Consider the following 20020-nt stretch of genomic DNA (forward strand, 5'->3'; position numbering starts at 1 on the left):
GAATTATACTTCCACAGGCTGTCTCCTTAACTTAGGGACACATAACACACTAGGCGAGCTGCTAGAGGCACATTGTGTCAGCCATCGCCAGCGCCTCCTACACACTCCTACTGGCCGCCATCTTCTCACACGGCTAGGATACTCTGTCCCACCCCTTGAGTCTGAAACCCGTCCAACGATCTTGTCGTCAGCGATACGCCAAGCACTAAGTATTCATCCATTACCACGTAATATGCACCCCGAGCATGACAAAGGGCGGCGCAAAGCCCGTGTACGATACATTCGCTGCATGCTTGCGAACATCCCGGAAACACATACTTTATACACGGACACATCACGCACTCAAGAGTGCTATACCTCGGTAGTTTTGGATGGCACCGTATCCCTGAGAGATTCTGCTGCAATGCGCGGAACAAATGCCGCTGACGGAGAAATTCTCGATGTTGCTCTTGCAATTCGATACGCCATCCGTGTTCCTGAGGAAGTGTATATATTGACGGACTCGCAACAGGCATGGCGGGCGTTCCTATCAGGACATGGCATCCCGAGAGCGGCGCACCAAATTCTCAAACAGATCCCGCAAAATACACCAACCACACCTCCCCGCATCCACTTACTCTGGACCCTTGGTCATACCTCGCTGCCGGGTAACGAACGCGCACATGCGGTTGCCCGAGAAATTTCCCTCCGGGCGACTCGGCGTGGTGAGGCGACTAGTTCAGAGTGGGGGGATCCCTTGCTCCGTTACAAAGACATACTCCGTCATTATGCACGGATTCGTCGCACCCACGCCGCACCACCGCCGTCCTTCTCGCGGGAGGAGGCAGTGGCATTACGCCAGTTACAAACCGCAACTTTTCCAAATCTTGTCTCTCTCAATAAATTCTACCCACACTGTTATGCAGATCGTTGCCCTGGCTGTGGCAGCTCGCCTAGAATCTTCCACGTCACGATTGAGTGCACTGCAAACCTCTTTCCTCCCTTGCCAACTCTCCTTTACCCTCTACGCAACAAAGAGCTGTGGGACGATGCCCTCCGCGACGGACCTCCCGAGGTCCTCCGAGCTGTGATACAACGGGCTCGAAACATCGCCGGAATCATCTTAGAGACCGTGGACTGAGGGTTCCTCCCACACTGCTCTCGTCATTCAAATATTATTAATAAAGATGTTTTACTCTCTCTCTCTCTCTCTCTCTCTCTCCCTGTACCGAGCAATCTCGTAAGGATACTTGTGCTCGCACCGCAACAAGTCTTCACGCTAGATGAGCGAGGAGTTCCTTCCACGTTTCTCGCTCTTCCAGCCCGTGTCCACGAGGAGGCGGCGGATGGTCCACGGCTGGAGGGTCGGCAGATCAACTGTGGTTGCAGATGCTAATTCCGCAACGATATTCTGCACGCCTGGGATCTCATTGCGGCGGAAAAATTCGTGAACGCAGTTTCTTAGTGCGGTTAGTGTCAAGCTGTCCTAAGTATGTAGGCCCCTCTTACAGCCTTGATCTCTAGGCCGCTTCCGTGGAGGCGTCCGTATTTCTCCGTCTATGTTTTTCGCAGTGCGCCTGGCATCAAAAATTTTGCGTAAGCTCACACCGGTGAATTCGCTCACCCGCTCACAGATCTGCAGGATCGCAACATTCGGTTGCTGTTTTCGTAGCTTCATATACACATTCAGGAAGATTTGCTCAGCGCCACTGCAGAGGGCATTCCCACTACTGTTTCTCTTGAACACGTAGCCTGGCAAGCCTGAAGCACACCTGATGGCGCAGTCGATGAGCCGAGCTCGATGAAGCAGGAATGGCAAATGCATAATCGTGCTCAGCGAGAAACGCTTCCGCAGGAGACACGTCCATGTTGGGAACTGGAGTATGTCTAACTAAGCCCCGGTTACTTCAAACTCTGGTCTTTGCTTCGAGATGTTGACAAATTAGACGTCGCCCTGCCATCTGCTAGCCACCTGGGTAGCTCAGATGGTAGAGCGGCTGCCCCGGAAAGGCGGTGGTCCCGGATTCGAGTCCCGGACGAGGAAGAATTTTTCTTCAACTGTGAGGCTTTTGTTTCGAGGAATCCGTATGGGTTTCCTTCGTATAGCCTCTCGCTACGTTCGGGTGGATGTCTCATTTTCCCTTTGTTAATTACTTCTCTCCACCTTGCGGGTTTCCGCAGAATTATTACGTCAAACTCTTGCCTTTGCTTCGAGTTCTTGAGAAATTAGACTTGATCATGGTTAATATTGATAGAACCAGGCACGCTGTTCGCAATTTAAGTAGAGATTATAATTTTAAAATGGGGGGGGGGGGGGGGGGGGCAAAGAAAATCTCGAAGGCCAGTAAGTGGCGAGGCCTGACAATGAAATATTGGTACTTCGGATGTAGCCTGTGAGATTACTGTAATTTGGCTGGTATTAAAGGGATGCTACCGGTTACCACAAAGTCAAGTTAAAGTGGTAAAGCAATGCTCTAGAACGTCTAAGGCGTCAATATAATCACGAACAGAGCTTTAGTAACCGAGAAATTCAGGTAAATGCATGACACTATTTGAGACCCCCCAGCGACATTCCGGCACTAGCCCGATGACGACGGCACTCCTCATCATAATTTATGTCACCGGTACTCAACTACTCGTATTGAAAAGACCATGTCATTAGATTATAAGACGGAAGAAAATGCTACTTGTCTACTTCTATTCGATTCTAAGAAAAAATAACATTTGACGTTACCCTTGAGTAGTATGTGTGGTCGAAAGGTTTCGTTTTCGCTCGACTCTGCGCGCTCGACTCTGCGCCGCGCGCGCTTTGGAGTTTCAGTTGTTTCGTTATCGCGTCGTGCTGCGCTGGTTCTGCTGGCTCGCGAAACTTGCATTTGGAACAAGCAGCGAGAATGCCACGTCCATGTGATGTCGTGGGATGCGCGAACGGTCCGCGGAACTTGGTCAAGGGCAAGTGCAGCGGCGAATTAACGTTACTTATCACTGTGTGCACTCCTAAGTTCTCCTGGAGCACTACTAAGCACTCCTGGAGTTCCCAACAAGTGAACCTAAGTGCCGTACCTATGCCACAGCGCGTTGGCAAAGAGCCGAGAAATCGCATAGTGTGCTCGCTGAACTTTCGTCCAGAGGATTACGAGTTCAACGCCGGCTTACTGAAGTCGTGTGGAGTACCTTTCAAAACAATACTTTCCCGTAGCGCTGTTCCGTCGGTCTTGCCGGCATTATCCGAAGCGCAAGAACAACTGCAGGTCGCAGACGGGGCGGTGAGCGCGGCATTTGGTTTTCACGAAGGAAGAGCTACAAATGTGCGAATATGTACAGCCATGACATAGAGTTGGCGTCGTAGTAGTACGCAACGACGCCGGCAGCGCGAGCACTCAGCAGCAGGTCACGTTCATCAGTGCTTATTAAATCGCTGAAGTCGAGCCCAGCATCGCGAGCCAATGTGTCGCTGTCAGGCTCGTCCATTGCAACTAGCGTCGAAGTTGGCGTCATAAAATGAAGAACCAGCTTATCGTCGCGCACTTTCCCTTTCGCTAGCCACCATAGTTCCGTTTTCGCGTTGCTGTCGGCTCCGTCTTGGCTCTGTTTCTGGCCGCGCGTTTGCGTTTTGCGCAGAACAGCCGTAGCGCCGTCTGCGGGCGCCGTTTTACTCACCAATGGCGCAACTTCACTATGAGACCATGACGTCACCACACCTCCATCAAAAGGCAGGTGATTTGAACTGTGCTAGAGGTACGCGGACGCTTCAGAACGCATTTTCTCCTAAAGGGACCCTGAAACGATTTTCTACAAACGTACTGAGTTGTTAGAGTAAGTCCTTCTGATAATTAATTGACGCATCTAAGCGCTCCACGTAAAGCGTGTAATTTATTACAAGGTTTCAAAAATGCACATCGCTGCCGATCGAAGCACACTGCGCGTCGGAATCTTAAGCCGCCCCTACCCATATGACGCAAATCACCCATATGACGTCAGTGGGGCGAGCTATCCGATTGGCTGACCAGGGCGCTTGATCGATAATTTTTCCAACTTTATAGTAAACAAATGATGTTTGCAATAGTTGGAATGCTAGTTAATTCGTTTTCATAAAAAGAAAGTAACATAAAGAGAATGCACAAGAACATTTTTTCAGTACACTTAAGCACTTCCGGCACATATCAAGCGTCGTCTGCTTGTGTTACGGCGTGCTCCGTCTTTGACGAGAGCTCCGCCGTCAGTGTCGGTCGGCCTTTTCGCGAGCGCTATGATTCGACTGCGTTGCGTTGTGGTCTGCAAACGTAGCGACTGGCAATATGTCAAGCTGCGACATCGTGTCCCTCTGCAAGGCAGCAGACAAGTCAACTGGCTGTAGTGCATCGGACTGCCGCTATCCGATCGACGCCAGGATTTGCGTGTTTGCGCCCGTCACTTTACACCGGAAGATTACTAACGCCATAGCGTTTTGCGAGTCCAGTATTAGGGCAAACGCAAGCGCAAGGGGACTGGGCCTGGTGGCTTGAATGTGCCGTTTGACGGGATGAGCAGAAGCGCAAACGTGAATGGTATGCACGGTGCAGCCACCTGGTGGCATAGAGCTCAACCATACACAGTAACAGTAACGAAATGTATTCTTCGCTGCTGGTGTAAATTTTTCGCAGGAGTGTAATCATCAACACGTTGTTCTTGTGAATGTTTTACACTTGGTTAGAGAAATATTAGCTCTTTCTATGGCTGGTTAAGCTCTGCGCCACGGGTGGCTGGACCGTGCAGACTGATCAGGCATGCTCACGTACGTCTACGCTAAAGTTCCTTCATCAGCTTGAGTTTATGCCTCCATCGTTCCGTCAAAACGTTGAGCTAGTGTGTGGTTACCGGAACACCAGATACGTGCGGCGCTGCGACAGAATGCTCGCAACGCACGCTGATTCGTTAGCTCTCGCTTGTAAAGCCCCTGAAACTTCGTAAAGTAGTGCCACTCTCCTCCTCCGCCTTCACTCCTCCTCGTTTCTCCTCTCTTTCACACTCCCTCCTCGACCGTGGCGCCGCCTACGTTGCTCGAGCGCAGCAGACGATCTTTCGCAGAGTGAATGCACGCATAGCAAGGCAGTGCGCTTTAGGCGCTCGCGTTGGCTTTCCAGCTCCGCGTAACTTCGTATACAGGATAGAATTCCTATTCGGACGGTTACACAAATTCAGTGACGGCAGCTTTTGTTTCATTTTTTGATAACTATTTCTTAAAAAAGTATCTGAAGGAGTGTTAACGCTGTGCGTTGACGACTGCGAATGTAGCGCGCCCTATTAGGTACGCAACATTTGTCAAGGGCGTGTCGCAAGATCTTGTTGCGAATGGTTGTACATAACACGTTTACCATCGAATGACAACCTCTTGGCTTCCAGCAAGCCCTCAGCCTAAAGAATCCGCGCCACCCTTACCATGTGAATTCGCGGCGCGTATCAGCTATGACGTACAAAGGCTGACGGAGATCACTGCTCTGGAGGTTCGAAAGTGTTTTACAAGCTACAGTGCCGCCAACGTGCGTGCTTGCCAATCTAAGCGCGCGCAAAGCCTCAGAGGTGGGCGCTGGTGCTATTATGTTTCTCGTGTCTCAACGCCGACAGAAATACCGCGGCCGATCATCGAGTCGGGACTGTGCGTACACAAGAAAATAAAATGAGTTTTTAGCATTCATGCGCGAAGCGGGAGCGCGATAACAATGCTTGAACCAATCTCAAACAAGGCCACTGTGGCCTTCAGTAATTTTTTCAGGTTATTGACTTATCGCGAATAACACTTCATCATGCGTTGGTTCGTCCGTTTACTAAGTGACGTACTTGTCGCGAACCGAGTTGCACTGAGGTGCATGCATTGACGACGGTTGCACTCCCTTCGAAGTAACATTTGCGAGACATGACTTTATTAGTGAAGTCATGATCGCGCAAAAAATCCCCCCGCCATGACGCGGCCGAAATTGCGGCAAGTGAAATGATGTTTTATCCATAGGTTAAAATGATATGAAACGGCATTCGAGTTGCAAGTTAACAGTTTATTTTCACATAGATGCATTACAGATTTGCCTTTGCAGTCACAAGTCCGTGTGCACCATTTATTGTCTCATTGTGTAAATAAACCCACCAGCCTAAAAGTCCTACAGCAAGCGCGTCTCAATTAGGCATAGTGACTGTAGAAACTAATAGTGGCATAGACGAGCAAGCGAACGACTATATGAGCGCGCGAACTAAGCGAGCGAGCAAACGACTAAACGAGCGTGCGAACGAACGAGCAAACGACTAAGCACGAACGACGACTAAACCAGCCAGGGAACGGGCGGGCGACCGCACGTTTTCTTTACGACTTTAAAGCTCACGCGAATTAGCACATGCGTCTCAATTACCTATGATGCAGTCGCTCGACGACGAACGCACCGCGTAACACGGTTTCGGGAGAGCACGCACGCTTTTCATCGGTGCCTCTGTATCGCAAATCCACCGGGCGACCGCCAACGAGGAACACGAACAAATATGGCAAACAAAGCTAGTCTATCTAAAGAAGGCTAGTAAGTAACCACAAAAGGCAGAGAGTTGCTCTCCAGCGACGCTTTCATGATCGAGACTGAAATTTTATCAAAAGGACTGCGCTGAATCTTAAAAAATTTCGTAATCACGTTATCGCACGCAACCTCGCGTGCCCGCGAACTCAAGCCGGTTGGCGTTCAGAACGATTAAGCGCACCAAATATGACTGACACGATCACGTAGTGCGCATATAAGCGAAGCAGACGTTGCGTAAAAATCATGTTAAAGCGTGCGTACAAATGACAACATGCACAGTGAACTGTGCAATATACTACTACGTTATTGCCCGCAGCACAATACGCAAGCCTGGCACATACAATACTCTGAGAGAGCCACAACTTACATCACATAGTCGCGCGGAGGAAGTTGGTCGGAAGTTCTCCCTCCCGATTCGGTGAAGCCATGTCTTTCTTCTTAAACCGCTGCGCTTACCGGACGGTATCGCGAACATATTCTTGCCTTTGCTAATACTATATTGGCATCCAAACGCGCAGCAGGACATGGTAACAGAAAATGACGTGAAGCGACGAAGCTCTTGCCACAAAACATCCGTCAAGGCGTTCACAAGATCAAAACAACACAGAATAGGAACGGAAGGAATGCCGCCAACAAGCGCCGCTTCTCGAGCAAAGATGGCACTGAAGCGCGACTGTAAACAAACGGAGCCGGCGCAAGGGGCCACGTGATGCCGTTAGGCCAATAGCGACGCGGCGTCGGCTTCGGGCAGAGCGCTCGAGGAGGGGGCGGCATTCTTCAAAGCGTGGCAGTACTTTACGAAGTTTAAGGGGCTTTACTCGCTTGGGGTCGACGGCCAAGCGGCACGCGGAGAGGTTTCGCGTGGGCGGGCTCCAAAACAACCGGAAGTGGACGATGTGACGTCGCATCGTGACGCAGAACCAGTGAAGGGGACGTGACAAAATAACAAGAGGCTTGTTTGAATTGCCTTTGAAGAGCAATAACTTTATTATAATTTTTCACTTTGAAAAATAAATGACCACAGGAATTTGTTTTATCCGCCTCGCAACCGAACCGAAGAAATTTATAGTTGAAAATGCTAACCAGTGTTTTTATACTCACCGGTGCACACACCCAGAGGCTGCAAAGTTAAGCCGCTTTCTTGGGTATTTTCCAAACCGGCTGTGCTCGGTTCCAGCGACGAGTTTTCACGCTAGCTAGCATATTTTCTTCAAGCAACACGTCATTACAGGGCCAGACGCGGCAAATCACTGACGACGGAAGCCAAGTATGTAGCCATTATGCCACTGAAACGCCGCGGCTGATAATATTCACCGTCTTTAAACACGTTCGCCTGGTAGCCGCTATCGAATGTCGGACGCATAAACTGGCTGAGCTATTATTGTGGTCTAAATAAAACGAACCTTCGTGATGATGTACAAAGGAAACAACCACCCCGTTTCCAAATAAAACCACCGTAGAATTTTAATCGATAAACGGCACGGACTGCAATCGATACCAGTGGGCTGCTGCTTATCACACGTCAGTGAGGTCTCAAAACCTGTATGCAAGTGATAAAGCCCAGGCTTCAATAACATAAGTCCAACAAAAACAATTGTCTGCTTATTTTGCAAAAAAAAAAAAAACTACACGTTAACTATGTTTGACGGTTGCTATATGTACATTTATGCATCAAATATTTAGCCGCGTTGAGCACCCCTAGCAGAAAAATACAAATTAAAGCATGCGACTATGGACCAAATTACAGCAGCTCCACTTGCGCGCTTATGCACGAGATATTCATTTGAGGGATCGCTAGCCGTTCGTGCGCAGGTGTGAGTAAGAGCGGGCGCGAGAGAGAAAATCTGGGTGCTTTTGCTCCTTGAATATATATGACTCTGCGCTATAGTGCCTATATTCGTGTAGTATATTCTAGGCACTATATCTGCGCAAAAGCCCCCAGATTTTCTCTCGCGCCCGCTCATACTCGCGCCTGCGCACAAATGGCTGGCGATCCCTCAAATGAACGTCTCGTCGCTTACGCTGGATCTATGGATGGATGTTATGAGCGTCCCCTTCGGAAGGAGGCGATGGGTTGCGCCACCAAGCTCTTGCTATTATACTTCCTAATGTCCTACCTATGTTGAACAAAAAATAAAGAAAAAAAGCTATATGAACTTCCACAACCAAACTTTCTATACATAACTTGCACGCACGTCACTTCCGGCAGCTTCCGTGACCGCGTCCGCCATTGCCGAGTACCAACCGAACCGGCAGCCGTACGGACGACTGTGTTTGCGTCTTTCCGTAGTCCTTGCTTTATTCGAAATAATGCCTATATGCGCAATATATGGTTGCCGAACAAGAAGCAAGAGTGCTAAGAGGCCCAGCTGCACTGGCTCGAGCGTAGGATTACACAGTTTGCCTAAAATAATAACTCGGCAGTGTGAGAGAACGAGGATTCTCTCCGAAAAGCGCAGGAGCCTCTGGCTTGCTCGTATTAATAGGAGCGACTTGAAGAACCTAGAAAACGTCCGTGTCTGCGGTCGCCACTTCATCACAGGTAAGGAAAAGGCACACCCGCATGCATTTACACACTGATATAGGCAAGCCATGTCGCTGATTGCGATGCACGCACGCAGTAGATCTCGTCCACTGTTTACGTACGCGGATCTTTCTCTCGCTTCTGTTACTGTACGCTGCACGCCAGGAATTCCTGATTGCTGTTTACGTACGAATTTCGCTTTTTTCGCTGCACGCCAGCAGTTCTTGAGTGCCGTTTACGTACGCTGCTCACTTTTTCTGCTCATTCTTAAAACGCTGCCTGTGCAACGTCGTGATGTGCCGTATAAAAACATGGGTGCTTTCGTGTCGGTAGCTCGAAGTCTCGCCACCCTATGTGATCATTACATTGGGAGGCTTCGCGATGGCTCTAAATATTTGCAGGCAAGCCTTCCAAGTTGATGGATGAGGAAAACCCTGACTGGGCACCAATGCAGCATCTGGGTTACGGAAGTGAAAGACCTTTGACCAACGAAGCGAGGTTCCAGCGATAGAAGAAGCGCAGCCAAAAAAATAAAGAAAAGGATGCTGTCGAAGCCAGCGTAGCAGCGCAACAGTCTCCCGCGGGTATCGAGTTTCCCGAAAGCGGTGCAAGCTCGGAAAATGAGGCAGAATGTCGAATGGAGCTTCCAGTTTCTACTGTGGACTCAGAACCACGCAGACGTAAGTTTGCAACAAAATTTTGTGATACTGCCTACTGTGAATCACTTGAAATTTGGTTTACATTTTTTTCTTCTTTTGCAGGTGATATTGGTGTGCAGACAGATTTAACGGGGCACAACATCCAAGCACTTAAGGCAGACAACAAGAGACTTACTTCTGAATTGTGCACCTTAAAAAAGCAAAAAGAATTGCTTGAAGTTACAGAAGAATCTCTGCGTCAAGATGACGCCAAAGTTGCCTTTTACTCGGGAATGATAAACTATTCGGTCTTGCATGCTATATTCAAACTGGTCGAGTCGGGTGTAAAACATACGCCGCAAAATGGGTTGCCAAAGTTTCAAGAGTTCATTATTTTCTTAATGAAACTTAAGTTCAACTTTCCGCACCAGGATCTTGCCTACAGGTTTCACATTTCATGTGCTACCGTCAGCAGAATTTTGGAGAAGTGGCTGGATGCTGCCTTTTCAAGGCTGAGGTCACAAATTGTGTGGCCGTCACGAAATGATATACAAAGGACAATGCCACAAGCGTTTTTTGAATCATTTCGCTCAAAAGTGGCAGTCATAATTGACTGCTTTGAAATCACAATTGAAAGACCATCATCCTTGCAGCCAAGAAGCGAGACATGGTCAAACTATAAGAACAGCAACACTGCCAAGTTTTTAATTGGCATCTGTCCACAAGGTGTAAAAACATACATTTCTGAAGGTTGGGGAGGCAGAGCTAGTGATAAGCACATAACCGCACATTGTGGCATTTTGGAATATTTGTCACAAGGGGATGTTGTTTTAGCTGACAGAGGTTTTGACATTGCAGACACTTTAGGGTTGTACTGTGCTAAACTCCATATCCCTGCTTTCACTAGAGGCCAGAAACAACTTACTGCGCTGGATGTAGAAAACACAAGAAAACTGGCCAATGTTCGCATTCATGTAGAACGGGTGATAGGGCTTGTGCGGAACAAATATTTGATAATGAAAGCAGTCCAGCCAATTCACTACGTGGCTAGCAAGGCAGGACACGCATTTACACCACTTGATAAGATTGTAACAGTTTGCTGTGCCCTCATCAACCTTTGTCCATCGGTAGTTCCTGCAAATCCAAAACTGCCCTCGTGAACAGCCTTGCGGACATTCTTGCTGTTTACAAGTATGGTTGTATGGGCTTGGGCTAGTTGGTTACATACAGCAATGGGGGTCATAGCACAAAGAATGTGGTGCATCGCCTTGCCATATCGTGTGGGAAGGTTTACATAGGGCAGTCGGAGAGATGCCTGAATGATAAGTTAAAATAACATAACCAAAAATTGAACCGATGTAGGGATGGTCATGTGTCTGTGCATTGGGGTGATTGTGGGTGTAAACCCTTGTTTAAGAGTGCTCTGTTTTGTATAGGAATGTAGATGAAGTTATATGAGATGTGTTGAAGCTGCATTGATAGCGAGGGCCGCTGATACCTGCATCAGTTCCCCTTCGGTTGCTCTGACGACAAGCAAATTTGCGTTCCTGGAAGCGGCTGGTTTTCATGTGTGGTGATTGGGCCGTATCGGTGTGCGGACCTACAAATACATGTTTTTCTGGGAATAAATACCCAGTTGAAAGTTAGCGCTCATCCTTGTTGTCTCGCTCCCATCCGTGTCTTCTGACCCCCATTGCCATTCTTTGCTGATTGCGCATTTTCATTTGTGATTTCACTGAGTGATTGCTTCCATTGTTCTCCCATTGCATTGTAAATAATTGCATGTTGCACAGTAGACAGTTTGCGAAGTTTTACTCAAGGCATTCTTTTACAAGTATGAACTTTTCACAAGTGCTTTTACATTCGCACAAGTATTCACTCAAGCACTTGGTGTGTGCCTACACACATGCATCTTCAAACAAACATGTGCTTGTAGATATGTGCTGAATCTGATCTGCAGTGTGTGGTCACAACATGTGCATATTCTCCCTGTAGTTTACTTGTGACACAGCTTCTCTTTTCATAGTCCATTTTCTGATTCCTGTACGTTGACAATAAAGTCTGCACTTTTGCTGCTTGCTTATCAATGAACATTTTGTCGTTTGAATGATCTTTATGTGTGTGTACTTGTTTGTCCACTTAGTTGCAAGTGCCTTCGCACCCCAAATAAGTTTTGACTGCGTTCTTGAGTACAATTAGTCTTTTTACTCTCTGCAATACCATATTGATTGTTTTAGTATTAACCACTCCTGTCCTGACTGCAAAATGGTAGCTTGCAGTATTGTGTAAATAATAACAGTAAGCTTATAAATAACTTCTTATTCTGAAACTTTTTCAATTTCAGCAAAAGAAAGCTAAAATTATGGGTATTGGACATAAATATGGCATACCAGTTCATATTGGTGCATTTACACACTTAAAGCTATTCTTCATTTAGCAATAGTTGTTTACGTGGATCTAGCTGTACATGCAAAATTCACAGTGTGTAGTCTTGATGTTTGTTGCTGTATACATAACGGGCAACAAGGCTTCACTTCACTAAGCTATCCTGTGTTTACACTTGTCGCTGTACTGGCCGCTTCAGGTGTAGTCTTGACAACGTTTGACAAGCAGCTGAATGGTGCTGCAGCTCTGTTGGGGTTTGTAGCTTTCTGTTGGCTATTTCCAGTGGCACAGTCCTCACAAAACCACTGTTTCTGTTTTGGAGCCCTCTTAATACCAAGACAAACATAGTGAAACCAGCCATACTTGCAATTTTGGCCTTCGCATGCCAGCATTTTGCCAGATTCAGGCTGCTTTCTGTACTTTTCCTGGTGAAATACTGTGCAAGCAGTTCTGGCATGATCACTTGTGTAAAAAATTTCTTTGTAGAGGACAGCATGGAGCTCAAAAAGGTATTGTCCTTGGCCACCCTTTCTATGTACACTGACAATGGGGTCCAAACAACAAAATCGCAATATGTTGTCTCGCATACCGCCATTTGTGTTTGCACTTGAAAGTAGTATGGATGCGTTCGTTTCAATGTCAGCTTTCCATTCACATTCTCTAGACAAAAATTTGGGTCATTGCTCGCCTCTTGTATTCCTCTCCTGGCCAGTGTGTACGGGCATTTAACCTCAACAACGCCTTTGCCGCAGCATGTGCAACTGATAAAAGCATCTGGTGTCGCTGCAAGGTATGGGTGCTGTGTGCTCAAGTAAACTCCCGGCTTTAAGAGTTCAAAGTCACTATGATGCCGCTTCATTTCAGACATGTAGCTCGTGATTGCGTCACACTCGTGCTCCAATCCCCATGTTGTTGATGTGCAGGTGAACTGCTGCTGCTCAGGATAACATATTTTTTTCAAGAGACTTATAGAAGGCTTTTTCAAGCTCGTCGAGCATACACTTTTTGTCACAGAAGCAGTGATTCTGCCAGCACGGTACACAAACCACTTTGGACAACTTGACTGTCCTCTTGTGGCACTTTCGACGTGGTCCACCATTTCTTGACTGATGTGAAGCTCACTAAGGAAGTCCTCACCCCGTTTAATCAGTGTTTCCAAGTCCTCGGACCGAGCTTCTGCAAAGGAGAGATCACGCAGAACACGTGGTTCTAGCATTCTTGGTTTCCCAAACATAGCGCTGTACCTTGGGTGGACCATGAAGACAGCTGGTGTAGCTCCAGCATCAGCAAGACGTGAATGGAACAGTTGTATTGACTCTTCAGTAGGAGCTAGTGGCAGGGCTTGTGGGAGGCACGTTGATGTGATTTCAACACCTTGCTGCAGGTGAATCGAGTCCATTTTTCTCTTCCTCATCTTGGATGACGAGAAATCTATGTCTCTTAGGCGCTTGGGCTGTGTGCCAGAGCAATTGGCTGGGAGCCAGGCATTTTTTCTTCCTGTGCATGTTCTCGTTTCTCTTAAGCGCACTGATGTCTCTACAGCAAATAGCACAGCACCAATGTGCGAGCATGCTTCCCCTGCACCTGCCATGCAGGTGCAGTGCGCTGTTATGATGCTGCCATCTGTGTTTGCTAAGCACCACACTTTCAGGTCTGGCTCCCGAAGCCGCTGAGAATGGCTGACCTGAAAAAGAAATGTTGCTTAGAATTAGTTTTCGAAAGTTTTGTTTGGTTAATGACGCTATCGCGAAGCTTTATATTGGCGCGTACAACGGTTGCGGCATCTAAACGTGCAACCTGGACTTTACTCTTGGGCACCTAAGAAAAGCCGCACCACGTTTACATTTAACTGCTCTGTGCACAAAGACTGTACAGAAATAGCTAGTGCGGCAAATCGGCTGCGTCTGAATGGAATCGTAGAATAAAAACGAGATATTTCGCTGTCGTCTGCGCTTCCTCGTGCACAAAAATGTATTTTCATTCGCTGTTGCCTTACCTCGCCGAGTACGATGACGCGCTCCGACTGGAGCCGCATTGCTGCAATGTTCCGCACCCAGCCGCTGGTGAAGTAGTTGTGTGCATCCAGCGATTTATACACCTTCATCTGCTGCAAGGTGACGTAGCTGGTTGACAAAACCAGGTAATTGATTATGTCCACCTGCGTTGTAGCTGGCAGCAGCTCCACATCTGCAGTCGCATCCGCGCCGACTCTCAGTGTGTAAGGGTCCACGCCATCGCAGAGTTTGGTCTTCGTCTCGTATCGTGCCCGCGTAGCGCCGACAAGACCTTCGTAGTACGCAGGGCAAAACTCCGAACACTTTCCTCTTAGCACCGCCACGCTTCAACCGTCGTACACGCCTGTCACAGACGCGTTGTACTTCACAGGCAAATAGCAAGCGATCCAAACGTGGTACCGAGCAATGGCGGGCGGTCGGTGCAGACGACGGAGGTGACGTCACGTGAAAGATATGTATTGTGAACTTTGCTTTTGTACGTCGCCGTTTTCTGTCGCTTCCTTACTTTTCTTCCACCAATCTTCCGATCGCCTCTTACTAATCTCTATTGCGCACATGTATACTTTTCACCTGCTCTCGCTGAACCCAAGGTAGAGTGTACTAGAATGGGGGAATGGGTCCAACGGAGGCCACAGCAAGCAGCGAGTGAAGCAAAAAACGTTGTACTTTGCGGCGGCGCTGCAGTCGCCTTCTTAATGTTCCTCCTCCTTCTTCTGACGTTCCGGCCAATCCGGTACCTCGGCAGCCCGGCGGAACCACGCCTACCGACGGCGGTTAGGGCGGAGCCGACAGCCTGTCGTCTACTCGGCGCGACGCCGTCTACTGAACACACCGTCGTGTTTGTGTTTGTTGTGGCAATTTTTGTTCCTAGTATGTGCGAAAAAAAGAATACAATAAAATTACTGCCTTTAGCATGAATTGAGGTTCCTCGCTTCCATGAAACGATGCCGTCTGAACGATGTTTACGCGCGCAGACGGCCTTCGCATATGTCTATAGTTTGTCTCGTAACTCGGCGACTTGGCAGAGTGTTCGAAGAATGAGAGGATGAACACACCTCGGCGAAAGAACTACTGTTGTTTAGTGGGTTGCGAAACCGTATACAGTAGATTGAAAGGTCAGGCTAAGTAAGCTATCGCTCTTCAGTGTCCCTAAAGACGAAGAAAGGCGACGCGCGCGGGAGCTCAATCTTCACCGCACCGATCGGCCCTTTGGAATTCACCGACTCCATTTGTGAGCTGAACTTTGATGCAAAGTACATACTAAGGCATTGTGTGCATATCATCGAAGGCCAAGGAGCGTCTACGCAGCCTGGAAAGCCTGCGCTTCGGTCTGATGCGGTACCCACAATATTTTGCCATATTTCCCGGAGCATCTCTACGAGCAGCCTACACGAAAGAGAACCGCCTCCTATGCAACAGATGAAGGCCAGTTATCAAAGATAACGCTCCCGCTCTCAGTTGAACCGTCATTCAGATTGGAGGCATGTGACAATGGAAACCTGCGCTAGCTCGAAGACATAGACAACCAATAAAATGCATCCTAATCCAAGCAAATATAAACAATGTGTTTTGCTTTATTCACCCAGGGGATCTGGAAAACCAACTACACCTCAGGCGTACGACGCATAAAAATAGGGAAGAAAACGGCTATCCCGTAAATATTTTCAAAACACACAATTAACCTACAAAAAAATTGTGCTGCGCGTAACGAATAATGTGACCCACATTCCCTCTAAATGTCAAATTGTTGCCGTTATTAGGGCATCGGGGAAATTTTGTTAGCATTCGATATATCGCCTTGAGAAACGAAGAAAACAGAGGTTTAACAATTTTTATTTGACCCCTAATTATGCCACACACTTCATTTATTCCTGTACCTCATCCCGTTACTGCACATGATGCCCATTTCTTCGGAATATGAGTTCTGCATTTCGTTATCTCATGACACAGTGAAACACGCACATAAGCTTTAAAAAGGAAAGCAAACTGCAAACGCGATCCATCTGACTGCGTGGCTCCCATTAATCCAGGCACGGTCCTCCACGAGCGCAACGGCAACGCTGCGCTAGACCGCGGCCGCACTCTCTTCGATCGGCACGCTCTGACTATGGTGGCTCTAGCCACCATACTCTGACGCTGCCGAACGGCGCCTCCGCGGTTTCCAGAAGTAAAGTCCCTTGATAATTTTAAAGTAGCGACACTCTTTGAACTCTGCCGCTGCCGCGCGACCTCCTCGCCTCCTCCTCGCCCCTTGCGCGTTCCCCCGCGGCAACCAGTTTTGCCCCCGTTTTTCTGCACGACGATTGGTCTCCCTGCCGTTGCCCTTGGAAACGCGCCGATCTTGAGTTTTGCTTGTGTTTTTCTTTTTCGTTCGCGCCATTTTCCTCCTGAGCACGGCTGGCTCGGCGCTTTAGCTCGGCGTAGCGAACGTTGTACGCTGTGTTTCCTGCTCTATGTGCTAGCGCTATGCCGGGCTGTTGCGCATATAACTGCAGCAAGAAGCCTGAAGATGGTTATGCCGCTTTTATGATACCACAATGAAAGCGTGACGGCTTGTGTAGGAAGCAGTGGCTGCATGACATTGGCCGAAAGAACTTTGTTCCGACAAAGAACAGCGTTGTTTGCGAGCTGATGAGTCTTTCTTATAGCTCGTAGCAAAGCATCCCGTAATGCGGCATTATTTTTTCATTCTTCCGGCCTGCTCACCAGCGTTTTTGTTGCGGTTGTCCTCAGTATGCTTAATATTCTGGGGCCGCTCCATCACTTCGCACGTCGCTAACTGTTGTTATTCAGTCTGAAGTGCAGTATTATTGATTCTGCTTTGCGCCCTTAAAAAATGTGTGGCAAGTATGCCCGTAGTATTGCAGGTGATGAGCGTTAACTAGTCAAAATGGAGCTTTCTTTAAGTTTTAAGGCGAAAGCCTTTAGATCTTTATGTTTCCAGGTCGCGTTGTAAACGAAGTATCACGTGACCCAAGGAAGGCCAGAGGGGACCCAAAGCATGTCCACCCCTGTATAAGAGAATGATTACCCAAGTTAATTAATGAATCATTAGTGGTTGACATAAGGTGGATTAGGGAGGATTAAGGTTGATTAGAGTGTATTAAAAAAGATTAAGGTGGATTAGAGTGCATTACGAAGGATTAAGATGCATGAATAAAGGTTAAGGTGCGTGGAGGAGGATTAAGTCGGATAATGGTGGATTAAGGTGAAGTGTTGATGAAAGGGTATTAAGGCCGATTGGGATGGATTAGGGTGCATGAACAAGGATTGGGGAGGATTAAGGTGGATAAAGGAAGATTAAGGTCGATTAAGGTGAATTGGGGTTGATAAAGGAGGATTAAGACCGATTTCGATGGACTAGGGTAGATTAATGTGGATTAGGGACCATGGAGCTGGATTAGGCTTGATAGAGGCGGATTAGGCTGTATTACGGTAGACTGGGACCATTAAGCAGGACTGAGTGGGATAAAAGTGCGTGAATAAGGATTAAGGTGGATGAAGGGGGATTAAGGCGGATTATGATGGATAACGGTTGATAAAGGAGGATTAAGACCGCATAGGGTAGGCTAAGTTGCATTGGGGGCGATGTAGGTTGATTAAGGTGGATTGGGAGTATTAAGGTGGATGAAGGAGCATTAAGATGGCTTAGGGTGGACTAAGGTGAATTGGGGTTCATTGAGTATTAAGACCGCTTAGTCTACTACAATCCTCCTAATGCACATTCATCGACCTCAATCCTCCTTCATTCACCTTAATCCACCGTAATCCATGAAAGTCCTCCTTAATGCACCCTAATCCACCTTCATCGACCTTAATCTACTCTAATCCTCCTTAATGCACTTTAATCCTCCTTGATCATCCGTAATGCTTCCTCATTAACTTTGATACACCCTAGCCTACCATAATCCTCTTTAATACACCTTAATTCCTCTTAATCCACCCTTATCCTTCTTTATGCACTCTAATCCACCATAATCCACTGTGATCGTCCTCAATGCACATCAACGCACCTTAATCCACCCTAATTAACCTCATCGACCTTAATGCAACCTAGTCCTCCTGTATGCACCTTAATCCACCTTCATTCACCCTAATGCACCTTCATCGACTTTAATCCACCTTAATCATCCTTAATATACGCGAATTCATCTTAATCCAATCACTAATCAATCATTACTTTGCTAATCATTAATCATCTCTTATACGCGGCTGCATATGCTTTGGTTCGCTTCCCGCCTTCCTTCGGTCACGTGATATTTTATGTAGCTCACAACGGGACCTTGAAACAGAGGTGTAAGGCTTTCGCTTAATAAGCCACACACAAAGGGATGTGTCACAAGCAATACTAGATCAGACGCACGAAGTAAAGCGTCTGATCGTGTGGCAGAAAAATTGTCAGGAGTATAGTACTCGCCTCAAAACTCCCTTTAAACCAGTATACCCCGCTCATGCGGCTTTAAGAAAAAACCAACCTCCTCATAAACGTTGCCTCCAGCATTATCGATGCTGCCATTAGCATTTCTCAAAATTTTCAACCCCACTGGGGCGCGCAACTGACCCAAAATAACACACCTCCATAGAATCCTGCGGCCCGTCCGCGGGAGCCGAGGAGGAATAGCGTGCCGTGCGCAGCCGGCGGGCGAGGAGAATCGAGGAGGAAAGCGCCGTGAGGAGGAGAGTGTCGCTACTTTCAAATTATCAAGGGGCTTTATCCAGAAGGCGACGGTGGCGCCATCTGGATTTTCAATTAAGTATGCCTCAGGGCGGAGCCCTCGTTGGACCCACTCTCCCAGTCTAGTACACTCTACCCCAGGGCTTCAAGGATGCAGAAAATCGACCTCTGGGCAGATGTCAAACGCGCCCCGGTGGATCTATCGCCCTCTGTGGCGATCGCTGGAACTTGAGAGCGTGCGGGGCCGCTTCGCGCGCTCGCTCCTACAGAACCAGAAGTCGACGACAGGACGTGCCATCAACGCAGAGCCGGTGAAGGCGGAGCTTAGCCCCGATCACTCGGCGAACAAGTTGAGGAGAAAATGCATGACTGTGGAGGAGGGTAACTTGTAATCGTCCGTAACTCTCTTAATATGAGACGTTTCACACAAATTGTGGTGCGAATGATTAACTTTAGCTGTACCCTCCGCGTCTACAAAATTTTTCCGAATCGTTTCAGGGGCCCTTTAAAATTGTAGTTGCTATAATATTAGACACTTGCGCTTTCTATGCTTCGGAAATCAAAAGCGCACGCGTGGCTATGACAACATGCTGAACTGCGTGTCACATGTAAAATCGTCGTTTCGTTTTCAATCCAATTGGTTTCGCGTTGAGTGTTTAACTGGTTTAACTCTTTGTGTACCGCGCCATTGGACATAGTTATCCCGCTAACGATAGTTTGAAACGCCGCTTTGTAAACTTTCCGCGCCGCTCACGGAGACACTGCGCTATTGTACTTGAATAAGAACTATATTTTTGTTTTGCAAGCAGTTCGCCTTTTTCCAACCAGGAGGTTATTTTTGAACGCTCTTTCATGTTTCGCGATCATCAAAGTAGAAACCTGGTAGAAAGGAAAAATGGCAGCCCGCTATGGGTTGTTTAAAACGCCGCTATGGTGGAGGAGAGCCACATTTTTGTTTTCTAAGCAGTTAGATTTTTTCACGCCAGGCGGTAATTTTTTAATGCGCTCCGAATTTCCGCGATCATCAAAGTATAAATCAAAGATGGCTGCCTCCAGGAGTGGTGCGTGCGCTTCGAAAGAACGCAGATGTCGCGATTCCCGTCAGTCTGCAGCTGACTTTATCGATGGATCGAGCAGCAGCGAGTCTCAGGATGCTGTCTATTCAACTTTGACTCTGATAGCGACGACGATGCAAACCAGCCCGGAACATGCGCGGCACGCCCTGCTATAGTGCATGTAGTTAAATTTTTGTAGTGGGATACCTGTTCAAT

The 20020-nt window shown here is 47.8% G+C and overlaps 1 protein-coding gene and 1 pseudogene across 1 annotated transcript; one reads left to right on the forward strand and one right to left on the reverse strand.

Moving 5' to 3' along the window:
• The first annotated feature begins 7648 nt into the window (after positions 1-7648).
• LOC140215888 (uncharacterized) lies at positions 7649-13006 on the forward strand (annotated as a pseudogene).
• Positions 13007-13201: 195 nt separating this feature from the next.
• Positions 13202-15956, reverse strand: LOC126539728 (uncharacterized). The gene is made up of 4 exons (XM_072286233.1): positions 15952-15956; positions 14056-14398; positions 13304-13743; positions 13202-13235 (listed from the first exon to the last, which is right to left on the reverse strand). Exons 1-4 carry the CDS (start codon positions 15954-15956, stop codon positions 13202-13204), a joined length of 822 nt encoding a protein of 273 aa, XP_072142334.1.
• Between the last annotated feature and the right edge of the window lie 4064 nt (positions 15957-20020).

This window comes from Dermacentor andersoni, chromosome 2 (genome assembly GCF_023375885.2).
Source record: "Dermacentor andersoni chromosome 2, qqDerAnde1_hic_scaffold, whole genome shotgun sequence".
NCBI classification, from domain to species: domain Eukaryota; kingdom Metazoa; phylum Arthropoda; class Arachnida; order Ixodida; family Ixodidae; genus Dermacentor; species Dermacentor andersoni.

Coding starts and splice junctions, on each gene's coding strand:
- LOC126539728 (XM_072286233.1), bottom strand. Junction 13,744..14,055: donor GCGTCATCGTACTCGGCGAG/GTAAGGCAACAG, acceptor TTTCTTTTTCAG/GTCAGCCATTCTCAGCGGCT. Junction 13,236..13,303: donor GTCTTCATGGTCCACCCAAG/GTACAGCGCTAT, acceptor TCTCCTTTGCAG/AAGCTCGGTCCGAGGACTTG.